The sequence below is a fragment of the Sphaerodactylus townsendi genome, linkage group LG02 (genome assembly GCF_021028975.2).
Source record: "Sphaerodactylus townsendi isolate TG3544 linkage group LG02, MPM_Stown_v2.3, whole genome shotgun sequence".
In the NCBI taxonomy this organism is placed as follows: domain Eukaryota; kingdom Metazoa; phylum Chordata; class Lepidosauria; order Squamata; family Sphaerodactylidae; genus Sphaerodactylus; species Sphaerodactylus townsendi.
In genome coordinates this window covers 73,671,604-73,684,252 of record NC_059426.1, presented here as the reverse complement: position 1 = coordinate 73,684,252, position 12,649 = coordinate 73,671,604, and the positions used below count along the sequence as shown (strand labels likewise).

Below are 12,649 nucleotides of genomic sequence, written 5' to 3'. Positions count from 1 at the left end.
ATCATCTGCGAGATGTTTTATTTGTGCTGTGCAGAAAAAACCACGAATACACAAACTGTCAGGATTGCAAGAATGCAGACCGAGAGGGAGAGAGAGAGAGTGTACTGGCCACCCCCAGTGTCCAAAATATGAAATTTCTTCTCACTTGGTTCCACCTGGGAATACTATTGAGTCTGACCCCACTGGTCCTGGCACTCTGCTCCATAAACATTATCTCAGAACCATTTACTTGCTACCACCAATCAGCTGAGAGCTGGGACAACCTAGCTACTAACAAACTGCTCCTACAGATCAGGGCCACTTTTCCACAAACTCACTGACAGCACCATGTTAAGCAGTTCTTTTAAGTCAATGGACATAGAAGTCTGCTAAGTATGGCACTGAAAATGCCCTTAGGCAAGGCGCCTTCCCATCCCTTCCTCAATATGTAGATGATCATACTGCCCTGTTACAGGGCTTTTGTAAGGATTACAACACATGAAATATTTTGAACACTCTAAATTGATACATGAATGCTGTTGTTACTCCCATATTCTTATATATTATTTTTCTTTCAAAATTCTTTAAAACCCACCAGTTTCCTAAAGCTTTTAGTGTAGCCTTATCTGTAGATGTCATGAACTACATGCCACATTGACCCATTGGTTCTACAGTTTCTTCTGTTCATCCTCATCCTATGTTGAGTTCTCACTGGCAATATGGAGAAGCTATGCTCCTTAGCACAGGAGTGTGTCTCTCTTGCTGAGGAAACTCTATATTTCAAGCTACATAAATATTACAGTCAGCAACAACAACAACAACAGTAGCAGCAAAGCATCATGGAACATCTAAGTGGCACTGCTGATGGCACAGTGCAGATTCAGTCCATTATCTCTCTGGTGTTTATACCATTTTCACAATGGGTTATGTATGTCAGCTGTGAACCTGATATGCAACCAAACCATGAATTTGAGCAAGTGCAGACACAGCTTTAGGCTTACTGACTAGGCCCACCTAAGCCAGTTCAGAATTGAACTATCCCTTCTCCATCCTGACCACCCTTTCCACTGGCTTTGCAACAGAGCCCCCCCCACCTCCACCCCGGAGACTGCATAGTTCAGCATGCTACTTACTTGTCTGCAGACTCCGGGGTCCCCGTCTGCCCTCTGTTTGTGTTTTAACCCCGAACCGGCCCGTTGCTAGAGGAAACGGACACAGCACTTAAAAAGGCAGCAGGGCTAAGACAGCCAACCACAAAGTCACAATCTACTATCTTCCATATTCGCTAAAAACCACTGCCAATGCAGGGACCACCTATGACCTCTTTACACACTGTTCCCCAAAGTCCACCAAAGTCCAAGAAACCAATTCTTTCGGTTTCTTGCTGTGAAACTGAACTAGCTGAATCAATTTTAGGCAGTTTCAGAATTGATGTGTTACAATCTGTAGCAATTCACATTTGGGGAAATAGTAGCCAATAACCCACTTTCTCATTTACTACATCAGTCATTCACAGTGTTGTCATCAGTCCTGTCTTCTGCTTCCAATGGTCCCTTCCCAAGAACTATAAGGTGTGTCTGCACAAGAGCAATTCTGTGGTTTGACATCAACAGAGTGCTGATGAGCATCTAACCGGAGCAACTTGCTCTGTGTCTCAAGTTGTTGCGGTATGCTGATATGCTTCTAAAAAGAGCATCTGGACAGCAGAATGGTATTATTATACAAACAACATCTGCACAATGTCACTGCCATGCTGTTACCATTCCTGCTGGTAACCCTTTTCTATGCAACAAACACACTTTAACCAAAACAAAGCACTACAATGCATTCCATAGCTCTGAGTATGCTTTCGTCTTCCAAGGATAAGTTTTCATCCCTGTCCATGTCTCTGAAAACCTGTAAACCTTCAAAACACCCTTTCTTTTGTTAGTGCTTGCAAGAAAAGGATTCTCCCTATAGAAGAAAAGATAGGGATTTGGAAGGCTGGACTGGAAGAATGAACTCTGAGAATAAGGTTGGGGGGGGGGATGTAGTCAAGGAAAAAGGACAGCAGGAAGTGCTCAGGAATAGGGGCAATTTGGCAACAGCGAGAAAGTGCCAACCCCCCCCCCCCCCAATACAGGTCAGAGAAATTCAGTGAGTACTCGAGATCAGGAAAAGAGTGAAAGGATGAAGAGAGGCACTTACTCTAACAATAATGCGCTCGGAGATGTGAGCAGCCAGAGTGTAGTTCTGGTTCTGGGCATGAGCTTGCAAGGCGACAACCAACATGAAGTATCTGAAAACATCACAAAACAGCATGGAGAGCAGATGACTCAGCTTTTCCACTCGGTACTCAAACACACTTTAACCAAAACAAAGCATGTTTTAAAAAATTAAAAAAAGTAGTAAGCAAAAACAATTTAAATCATCACATAATGTAACACACATATAATCAAAATGCTCTGATGGAAACATGCTGTGCATGCTAAATACAGACAGTCAGCACAGTGTAGTGGTTTGAGTGCCATACTAGGTTCTGAGCAACCATGGCCCAGTCATACACTCCCAGTCTAACCCACCTCCCAGGTTTGTTGTGAGGACAAAACAGAGGACAGGAGAATGACAGAAGCTGCTTTGTGTCCAGCAAATAAATAAAATTAAAAAATAAAATTAAAAATAAAATGTTGAAGTTACTTGGATGATTCTTTTGAGAACCAAATTTTATGTTAAAGGTTCTTTCCTGAGTGCTAAACCACCAATTAAAAATGTTCTGGTGATAATAAAAAACAGCCATTAAAAATGAACATTAAAAAAATACTAGTATGCAGTAGAACTTAAAGCACGAAGGTTATATTCACACCTCCCACTGACTCTTTAGTTAAATCTTTGTGAGATGTTCATATGGGGACAATTTGCACAGAAAGCAGTCCTTTGAGTTGGCCCTCAGTACGGAGGGTCAGGAGTCCAGGGACCCTCATCTTAGAGCAGAAGTGATCAACTGGGCTGCTTAATTCTCACAAGGCGTGAGAATTAAGCAGCAGCTTTACGGTCAGTGAACTCAGAAGGGTGAAACTCTGCTTAGGATGGCACTGATAAGCCTTCTGTACTCAACACTTTGACCAATGGGACTGAAAATTTGAAAGCATCATGGAATCTTATTTTAATACATACAGATAGGTTGGGGAATTCAACATGAAATCTTTATAAACCAGTGTCATTTCCAGTGTATATTACAAGATTATCTTTGAAATATTAAAGTTAAAACACTATATTGTACATGTATAGTCTTTGTCCTAATGATAAAGCAGAGAGATCTGGTGGTTAAGAAACATCCTATAAGTTCAGTGGAAGCCGCATCTAAGGCTCATCTATGATCCTGTGATCAGTATTTCCCAGGTTTTTTACATGTTAAAATGGGGAGAGATCACAGCTCTGGGGGGAAAGGGGCTAATTTTTTTCCATCATCATGCTGTTTTCCTGATTTAAACACACACAAGCTGCTATTTGCCCAATGGGAGAAAACTTGCTGGAACCATATTACAAACAGCATATTTGAATAATCATGTCAAATCAGGTGTCTAAAAATAGACATTTATCATCAGAATAACAGTAAATTCTGTTGCATAAACCAATACCGTCAGCTCTAGAAAACTGTTGGTGGGTTAACAGTGTCCACCAAGGGAGGGCAATCCCTCCTGCCTCCCCTTCCCCCTAGCCCGTGTCACCTGCTCTTCCTTAGGCAGTTGCAGACGGTACAGTGATTGTAATTATTCAGCAGTGGGAGAGAAAGGTGAACACGAGAGAAAGTGAGTAACCACCACATTTCACTGTTTGTGTTGGTTTTTTACCCATTCCGTTAGCCCACCCTCAAGCTGTATATCCATAACAATTGGCTGGAAGTGAGTCGTTGCCACCACATCTAGCCTTTTATATAATTGGATGACTGCTGATCTTGGTGAACAGTGATCAGTCAGACTCAAGTTGCTCCATCAGTATAGATGGCTTGAATTTTTCTCAGGCTACCCCTCAAGTTTCCCATCCCTTTCCCTTCTACAGTCTCTGTAACAACAGCAATAATGCAAGATACGAAATGCTTTTTTAAATGAAATGAATATTCTAGTCCAGGGGTCAGCAATTGGCTATGCTGGCAGGGGCTGATGGGAATTGTAGTCCATGAACATCTGGAGAGCCACAGGTTGCAGACCCCTGTTCTAGTCAATGCAGGATGTAAAAAGCATTTAAGTACCTCTCGTGAAGACAGAGAAACTTTACGCTAGCAATAGAACTACCAAAGAGCATGCAAATTTCTGCACAAAAAGTTCACTAAAAGCAACAAGCAGATATAAGTTTCACTTCAATCAAAGCTGACAAGCTTATAGGACTAGGTCCTTACCTCTGATCAGGATTGGGCTTGCCTTTCTTCCGCATATTATTGGCTGTGGTCTCGCTGAAATGCAGTCTCCCCACGGTGACCTTCGTAACCTGCTCTGGAGGCAAATTGACCCTGAAGAAGGGGGAAAATAGGAACAACTGAAGATCTGCATCTGTTAAAGAGAGACAGACATTCTGACAGTAGCCAAGATGCAGAACAATCCAGGGACCCTGAGTGCTTTATGATGGAGACAATATCACCACTCCTGAAAAGGGGCCTGGTTCCAGATAATGCTAAGGGCTCAGTGAAACCAACAGGACTTATCTCCATTTCATGAAGCCAGAGAGAGGCTTCAGCTGCGATATCCCCATGTAGTGTGCTTTATGTGCAATCATTTCTGTTTTCCGCTGTTAGGCAGGAAGGTAAGGTTTTGAGGCGAAACTACATAGGTCATACATACAACTGCCCTCTCCAGAACTGAAGCACTTGTGAAGTGATTACAAATTCAGCCTGATGTCATGACCAAACTGCCTTTGCTTGTGCCTACCTCTCTTCAGTTCACAAAGATATGAATTTAAAAAGAGGGAGGGGAACAAAAGCCTGCAAGTGAGATATTCTGCTCCTTTCCCCATAGGATTATTAACCCTTGATACTCTCTTCCTCACAGTGAAGATTGTGTAATACTCACATGACAGGATTAAAGGGCCGCTTGCTGCGGTCGGACTGTGACTGCTCTATGTTGATGGACTGGTTCAAGGCCTCCAGCTGTTTAAAAAAAAGATGTGAGTTCAGTTAACAAGTACCCCCTCATGACCTATTCCCAAGCAGCACTGCAGTTAGATGATTAGATGCCTTTGCGACTGGTACAGGGCCCACACCCTTCTCTCTTCGTCAGCTGTAAATCGTGGGGGAGATGAGTTGGAGAAGCAGGAGTTTTATTCATTGCTTGAAGTCTCATTATGAGGAGGATATCACAACTATTTTTAAGACATCCAAGCAGCTGCCAAGAGGAATGGATCAGAAGTGTGGTGCCACTGAGGGATTTCAACCCTCATATGACTCCTCTCATGAAATCATGCACCCCTTGAAGCTGCTATTAGCCACACTGGGTATGAGAGAGAGAGAAGTGCCTGTTTTTATTCCCCACTATGACTAATAACATGTCAGTGGGTGGGTAAAGGGAATAATTTCCACTGAAACAGCACAAAATTTAACTGCCCCCTTCCTCCAGCACTGCAAAGTATGGCCTCTCCACAGCTACTCCAAAGTCTTTAAAAATGCCAAGTGATGTTGTATAGATCTCCCAGGAATTGAATGGTTTCTTTTTTGTTTCCCAGGAAAAAAGCACGTATATGAGAGAAGATAATAAGATGACTAAGTGCCAGAAAACTGAAGTTCAGTCTAGACATGTAGAATTACATGCTTATGAATTAACTGAAATCAATGGGCTTTAAAAGGGTGTAACTCTGCTTAAGATTTTGCCGGCAGTCAAGTATATATAACAGATATACTGTTCTATTCATCATGGTTCACAATATGAAATTGCATCCTTACACAGTTGTGTATGCTCCCCAACAGTTCACCATAAACCCAGTAAGTTCACACTGGTGTATATATGACCACATCAGCAGCCTCCCATCAGCCTGCCATTGCCCTCTTTGAATTCCACAGGTGTCCTAACTCAAACTTGCCTTTACACCATTTAGTTTCAGGTAGAAGCACTCGAGTGGTTTCAAGCCCTCTGGAGTTTTGACATACTTGGCATCCCCAATCATGCCGATGTAGACTGTGACCTGGAAGTGATTCTTCTTTTGGCACACAAAAGCATCATCACCCACAGAGAAGTTAAAGCCTTTATCTGCATCCACTCGATACGTGGCCATTGGTCTGTGAGCCAAGGAAGGATTAAGACAAGAAATAAGGCATTGGGCAAAAGGAAGAGTGAGTCAAACATGTAATTTATTATATGAGCCCAGCAATTTGCTTATGGATACATAAGAGACTTCTTCTGCCATCAGTGAACGCAACAGTCTTATAAAAATTATAACCATTAGAACAGTGTATTCCCTAGGGCCTAGCCCCACTCACACAACAGGCCAGCTGGAGGTATGAGAGAAGCATTTCCAGAAAGACTGTGAGATCTACTGTTCTCCCCCACACCCCAGGCAAAAACAGTCCAAAACACTTGCCAATTACAGAGGGGCAGAAGAGCCTCCTCTGAACTGAAATCAGCACTGTCAGTCAACATTGTAACTGAGAACCGGCGTGATATAGCAGTTCGAGTGTCAGACTAGGATCTGGGAGGTCCAGATTCAAATATCTTTTATGCCAAGCCCTGCTCGGTGACCTTGGTCCAGTTATACACTTTCAGCCTAATCCAACTCACAGAGTTGTTGTAAGATAATATGAAGGTGAGGACAACGATGTACGTTGCTTTGGTTCCCCGCTGGGGAAAAGGTATTAATGAAGTAAATAAATAGCTTGTCCTAGCATTCATCAATTAATCAAATACTTGTTCCAGAAGGGGAGGAAAATGCTCCATATGTTATTCATATGTCATGCTCCCTATGTAATCACAGGAACTACCTAGAGTTTCCAGTGTACCTTTTCTCCTCCCTGCTTCAGCATAAAGCTGGATCCACAGCTGCATCCTTATTTTAATCAAAGCCTCCATCAGTTGCTCCTTAGAAGTTTCCAGCACCTCCCCCCACTATTACTTAGTCCAGAGCATATGAACTCCAGGATACAAAACAGCAGCTCAGGACACACACACAAAAGCAACACATGCAGCAGCTGGGGAAGTTTAATCTATCTCCTTAATGGACTAGTTGCCATGGGAACAGTGAAAATATGTGGCCTTCCCAACATGTCTCCCATTCTCCCACCTCCAGAGAAGTTTGCCCTGCTCTGCCAGCTGGGCCTCTCCTAGGGATGATGCCTCTCATACTGACATCTACACATATAAACTGTGACAGGAGAATGAAGAACTGGAAGCCAGATTAATTTTTGTGGAAGTCCACAGTACAGCACAGTCAAGCATGTGCTGGAGTAAATTAAAAATACGAAATATACTAAGTAAAGTTGCTCGTGTTAAAAAGGCCCATTTCTTCCGCTCTTTGTTGCTTGGTCCCTAGCTGAAGGTGCCTCTTGACGAAAGAGACAAATCCTTTATTAAAGAAAGGCAAGTTTTTAAAAGCCTCCAATAAAATGAAAAGCTGATGAAAAACAAGCAGCTGAAAGAGCTGCCAAAGGCCCACATAGAAATTCACCAGCATGCACAGATTCAGGTGGGTAGTTGCGTTGATTGGAAGGGGAAAAAATTGAGTCCAGTGGCACCTTTAAGCCCAACCAAGTTTTATTCTTTGTATAAGCTTTCAAGTGCATGCACACTTCCTCAGATACCAATGTGCACAGTTTAAGTAGAAGCCAATACAATTTTTCCCTCAGTTTCTTTGGCAACAGGTTTTTGATGGTCTGGATCAATTCCAGTTTCAAACAAAAACTAATATTCAGTAGGCACATTGTTTGTTGATAATGAAATGAGGGCTGTCATTTGATAAAAGAAAACCAACTAATTATCTGGACATTATTAAATATGGATCATGGCTTGATGCGTGTCTTGCATTCAGCGGATCCCCAATGCAATATCTAGAATCTCTAGCTCAAACTATGTCTAAGAAGACATCTTTCCCTGAGATCCTGGAGAGCTACTGGTAATGGAAGTACACAGTACTGAACTAGGGGTCCAGTGGCAATGCCATATGTCCAATTAACTGATTCAGTCCACACAGAGGAAAAGAGAAACAATACTCCTTTTAGCTGTTAGAGGACACCTGCCTTTGTTGCAGCAGACATTCACGCTCGTTATCCATCATTTTTCCTCTTCTCATGACAGCGTCTTCTGGCATTATTACCAGGATCTTTATTTAAAATGTCTTATGAAAAATTAATAATGCTGCTACCCAATTAATTAAGGGAGTTGATTGAAGTGTGTTGTGTAAATCCAGTGAATTTACTTAATGAAGTATTGTGGTCCTACTTTAAACCCATATGCTATGGAAAGGTGTCCAGAAGAAAGATCAGTCTAAGGGCTTCATCAAGCAATAGGAGGGTGGAAATGAAAGGCATCAAGCAATAGGAGAGTTGGACAGAAGAAAGGATTGTGGAAGGAGACAAGTCACCGGCAACACACAATTGACAACAGGAGGAGCAGACAGGAGGAGCCCAGAACTTGCAAGATGCAGTGCTGGTTTGCATGTGTTTTTTCAGAAGCATGACTAGAATTGGATTTAGGCAGAATAGAAAGAAGGCTAGCCCTGTGCATGTTGATAATCTTCCTAAGGGTCCTCCTAAGACATGCCAGCGTGCATATGTGCTGTCTGCACATCAGTGGCAGGCTCTGTAAGGAGCCATTTAAGTTCTTCCTCATAGCAACAGGGGGACCCTGAGCTGCCAGAGATGTGCCCTGAACAAAAACCAGATGGTGGTCACATAACAAGCTACCTTTGCCAGGAAGTATGAGAGGAATTTCTCTCCCCCTTGAACCCCTTTTCCTCACATTTTTGGTCTGTCATTTTGCTATTAATTTCTTTCTTTTCAGCATATGCAATTCAAACAGCAAACTATTCCCCTCTACCACTCAAAGACCAAGAAGACATATTTCCTTTCTCATCATTTCTCTTTAGTCCTGGTTATGTGGTGTGTGGCTTCTGTACCCCATTGAGATCATATTCAGTTAATCACTCCAGAATAGAAACCAGAGACAGAAATTATAAGAGAGGGAAAACATCCTAAAGCAAACGGGAGCCCCTGAAGGATGCTCTGGTTAATGTCTGCTCAGGCTGATAGTTGACAAAAACACATCTTAAAACAGAAGAAAAAAGTCTCCTTGCAGCCCTTTGTTGCTAAATTCATCACATCTAAACAGAGAGATTTTTTGACTGGCCTGTAAAGTCTTCCCCCCTCTGTGCAATCTGTTCCTGACACACATCAAAAATCTGCTCAAAAAAGGAAACAACCAGGGGTGAGATACAGCAGGTTCGTACCACTTCGGCAGAACCAGTTGTTAAAATGGTGCTTGTAAAAAACCAGTTGTTAAATTATTTGAATCCCACCACCGGAACCAGTTGTTAAATTATTTGAATCCCACCATTGGAAACAACCATCTCAATCCGAGACCTTTGAGTATGATCCCCGTATGGTTCTGGTCTGAAAAGATATTTGCTGAAACAGTCCAGTATGACAATTCCTAAGTCCATTTATATATTCAGTTTGCAACACTCAACAGGTCTCTTAGCTACAATTAAAATCTTATCTGTCAATTCAAACAGCAAACTAGTTCCCTCTACCAATTACAGAAAACTAGCTTTTTAGGGAACAATGTGGGCAAATTTCAAATGCATGCAACAAAACTCTATACATTTCAAATGAAAAACAAGCCTTAGGAAGTTGTAATTTTGAGCAGAAGAGCAGGGTGGGGTGGGTAGTTTGTTTAACCCTTTCCCTGTTTTTCTGTTCAAAGTCACCCAAGCAGCTTCCTGCATAACTTCAGATGCATAGCCACTGTAGCAAACATACAATTTGAACCTCACAGGCAGGAAAGCTAAGGGGACATGCTGGAGAGAAAAAAAACAATGGTGGAGAAAGAATTATGCACCACTTCCCCAGTCTCACTCACAATATCCTGAGACTGCTTTAATGTATAAGTCAGGGCTTCATTACACACATTTGTTTGTCAGAATGTTAAGGCTTAAGTAGATTCTTCACATGATGAAAAGAAATGGAGGATTCATAGAAAGACAGGTAGGAACTAATAGCGATCTCAGTGAATTCAGATGTATGGTTGGTGATTTGGATGAAATGAATCTCTTACTCGGGTCAAATCATTACCTATTGGGGTGTATTCAGACAATACTCGTGCCGAATACATTGTGCCCAAATTTGAGCCGATCTGAATAGAAAGTATTCAGATCATCTTGTAGGTATTCGGGAGCATTCGGGGATTGTTTAAACGATCCTCGAATGCTGTTGCTTCCCCCCCTTCCTCGACAAGAGCCTGCACGCCACAGATCTTCAAGATCTGCAGGGTGTAGGCTCATGCTGGCAAGAGGGGAGAGTGATTCTACCTCCCTCTTGCCAGCAAGATCCTGCACGCTGCAGATTTGAAAGATTTGCGGAGTGCAATCTCATGCTGGCAAGAAGGAAGAGTGATTCTACCCCCAAAAGTAGATTCTTTTGTTGGTTTTTTCTTTAAACATTGTTTAAAGGGAGTTCAAGAGGCTCTTAAACACTGCATCCCAGCCCTGGGGCTCTGAATGGAGTAGCCCAATTCATAATAATGATTTAAGGTACAAAACAAAACAAAAAATTGAAATAATGCTGAAAGGACTGTATTGGTCCCATCCTTTGTCTACCTAAGTTATATATTTAATAAGAAGACACAAATCAATACAGTGTACCTCACAAAAAAACCCAATACTCTATAAGTTAACCCAAGAGCATCCTACCAATGAAAACTCTCACAGAAAATATCTGTAAGCCAAGGAAATCAGACTTTGGCACCATCTGGTGAAAACCAGAAGCCTATGCAGGAGAAGTGAATATTTACCTAACATGCAATAGGCATAAAGTACAAGACTCTTGTGCTAAAATGTTATAACCCTGTGCTGCCCTGTGTGCCAGAGTTGCAAAATCTGCCCAGAAAAGGGGAACAGTAGTGGTGTCTCCTCTGAATGCCTCTTGCAGAGTTGATGAACTACAACTTGGCAAGAAAGAAAGGAGGAAAGGAGGAAAGGAGGAAAGAAAGAAAGAAAGAAAGAAAGAAAGAAAGAAAGAAAGAAAGAAAGAAAGAAAGAAAGAAAGAAAGAAAGAAAGAAAGAAAGAAAGAAAGAAAGAAAGAAAGAAAGAAAGAAAGAGGGATCTGCCATTTAATTTTAGCCTAATGATTCTAGTATCCAGGTCCTTTCTAAATGGCTCTTTTTGTCCTATATAAATGACTAGATTTTTTGAAAAATGAGAACTAAATGAAGTACTACTACATTAACTATAACTTTGGAATGAAAGATGAGGATTTCAATGATAAAGGCAAGAAAAATAATGCAATGGAATTTGAATAGCTGCAAAGCAGAACAAATGGATAAGAGCAGAAAGTTAGTGACCTCTGAGACAGTGATGTAGGAATAGATTTTTTATGAGGGGGTTCGGGAGCAAGGCCACACCCCCACCTGCCCCTTGGGGCGTGGTCACTCCTCCCCAAGCCCCACCCCTGGCCTCAGTGCTTATAAAAGCAGCTCTCTGAGGCCAGGGACGGCAGACTCCCCTGCCCTGCCCTGCCCTGCCCTGCCTGCCCGCTCCGCCCCCCCACTGGCTGGGCTTCCAGCTGGTAGCTGGGAGCCCCTTCTCCCTCGCCTCCAGGCAGAGGAGTAGCTAGGGAAAATGGAGCCCGGTGCAAAATCTGAGGTTTGCGCAACCCCCTCCCCCGGGTGGCTGCTGTGATGCTGGAATCCACCCCCAAACAGAATTACTTTCAATGATGTATAAATTAGGGAGCCCAGATTCTCCTTTTAAATTCATCTTAAAGGGAGAATCTGGGGTCCCCAGTTAAAACAACATTGAAAGTGATGCTGTTTTGGGATGGATTTAAAAGGAGAATCTGGGGAAATGGGTGGGTGGGTGTCTGCTGTCAGGGGTGCAATTGTTACGCTATCAGCACCAAACTTTCAGGGTACTCTTAGGAGACTATCCTGATGATACCACCTAGGTTTAGTGAGGTTTGATTCAGGGGGTTCAAAGGTATGGACCCTCAAAAGGGTAGCCGCATCTACTATTAGCTCCCATTGGAAACAATGGGGGATGGGGACCCACTTTGGGGGTCCATAACTTTGGACCCCTTGAACCAAACTTCACCAAACTTGGCTGGTATCATCAGGAGTGTCATCTGATAATAGCCTGACATTTTGGTGCCACTAGCCTAAAAACGACATCCCCTGCAGGTCAAAAACAGAAAAAAAAACTTTAAAATACAAAAAATCCACAAATGGGGGGTGGAGTTTCAGACATGTAATGGGGGGGGGGGTTGAACCCGAGAACCCCCCCTTACCTATGTCTTTGCTCTGAGAACTTGTAATCCATAGTCCTTTCTCTCCAGAGTAACCCAATAAACTGAAAGCTCTTTGGAAGATGGAGGAGCTACATGAAACATCTCACATAATGCTCTCTGTGCAATTCTGAATCCTTTATTTTGTAATCATTTCAGTTGTAGTAAGCATGCTTCCAGAACTGTAAACTGTTGTTTGTGAGCACATAGCATGATTCTTA

General features: G+C 42.5%; 1 protein-coding gene across 1 annotated transcript in view; it reads right to left on the bottom strand.

The window, feature by feature from the left end:
* Window positions 1-12,649, bottom strand: part of MYRF (myelin regulatory factor) — a 121,896-nt gene that overhangs the window by 19,683 nt on the left and 89,564 nt on the right. The window contains exons 8-12 of the mRNA XM_048484557.1: window positions 6,025-6,220; window positions 5,022-5,098; window positions 4,355-4,465; window positions 2,167-2,257; window positions 1,113-1,178 (exon numbers count right to left, since the gene is read on the bottom strand). Coding sequence (XP_048340514.1) covers window positions 1,113-1,178; window positions 2,167-2,257; window positions 4,355-4,465; window positions 5,022-5,098; window positions 6,025-6,220 — 541 coding nt within the window. The remainder of the gene's footprint in view (window positions 1-1,112; window positions 1,179-2,166; window positions 2,258-4,354; window positions 4,466-5,021; window positions 5,099-6,024; window positions 6,221-12,649) is intronic.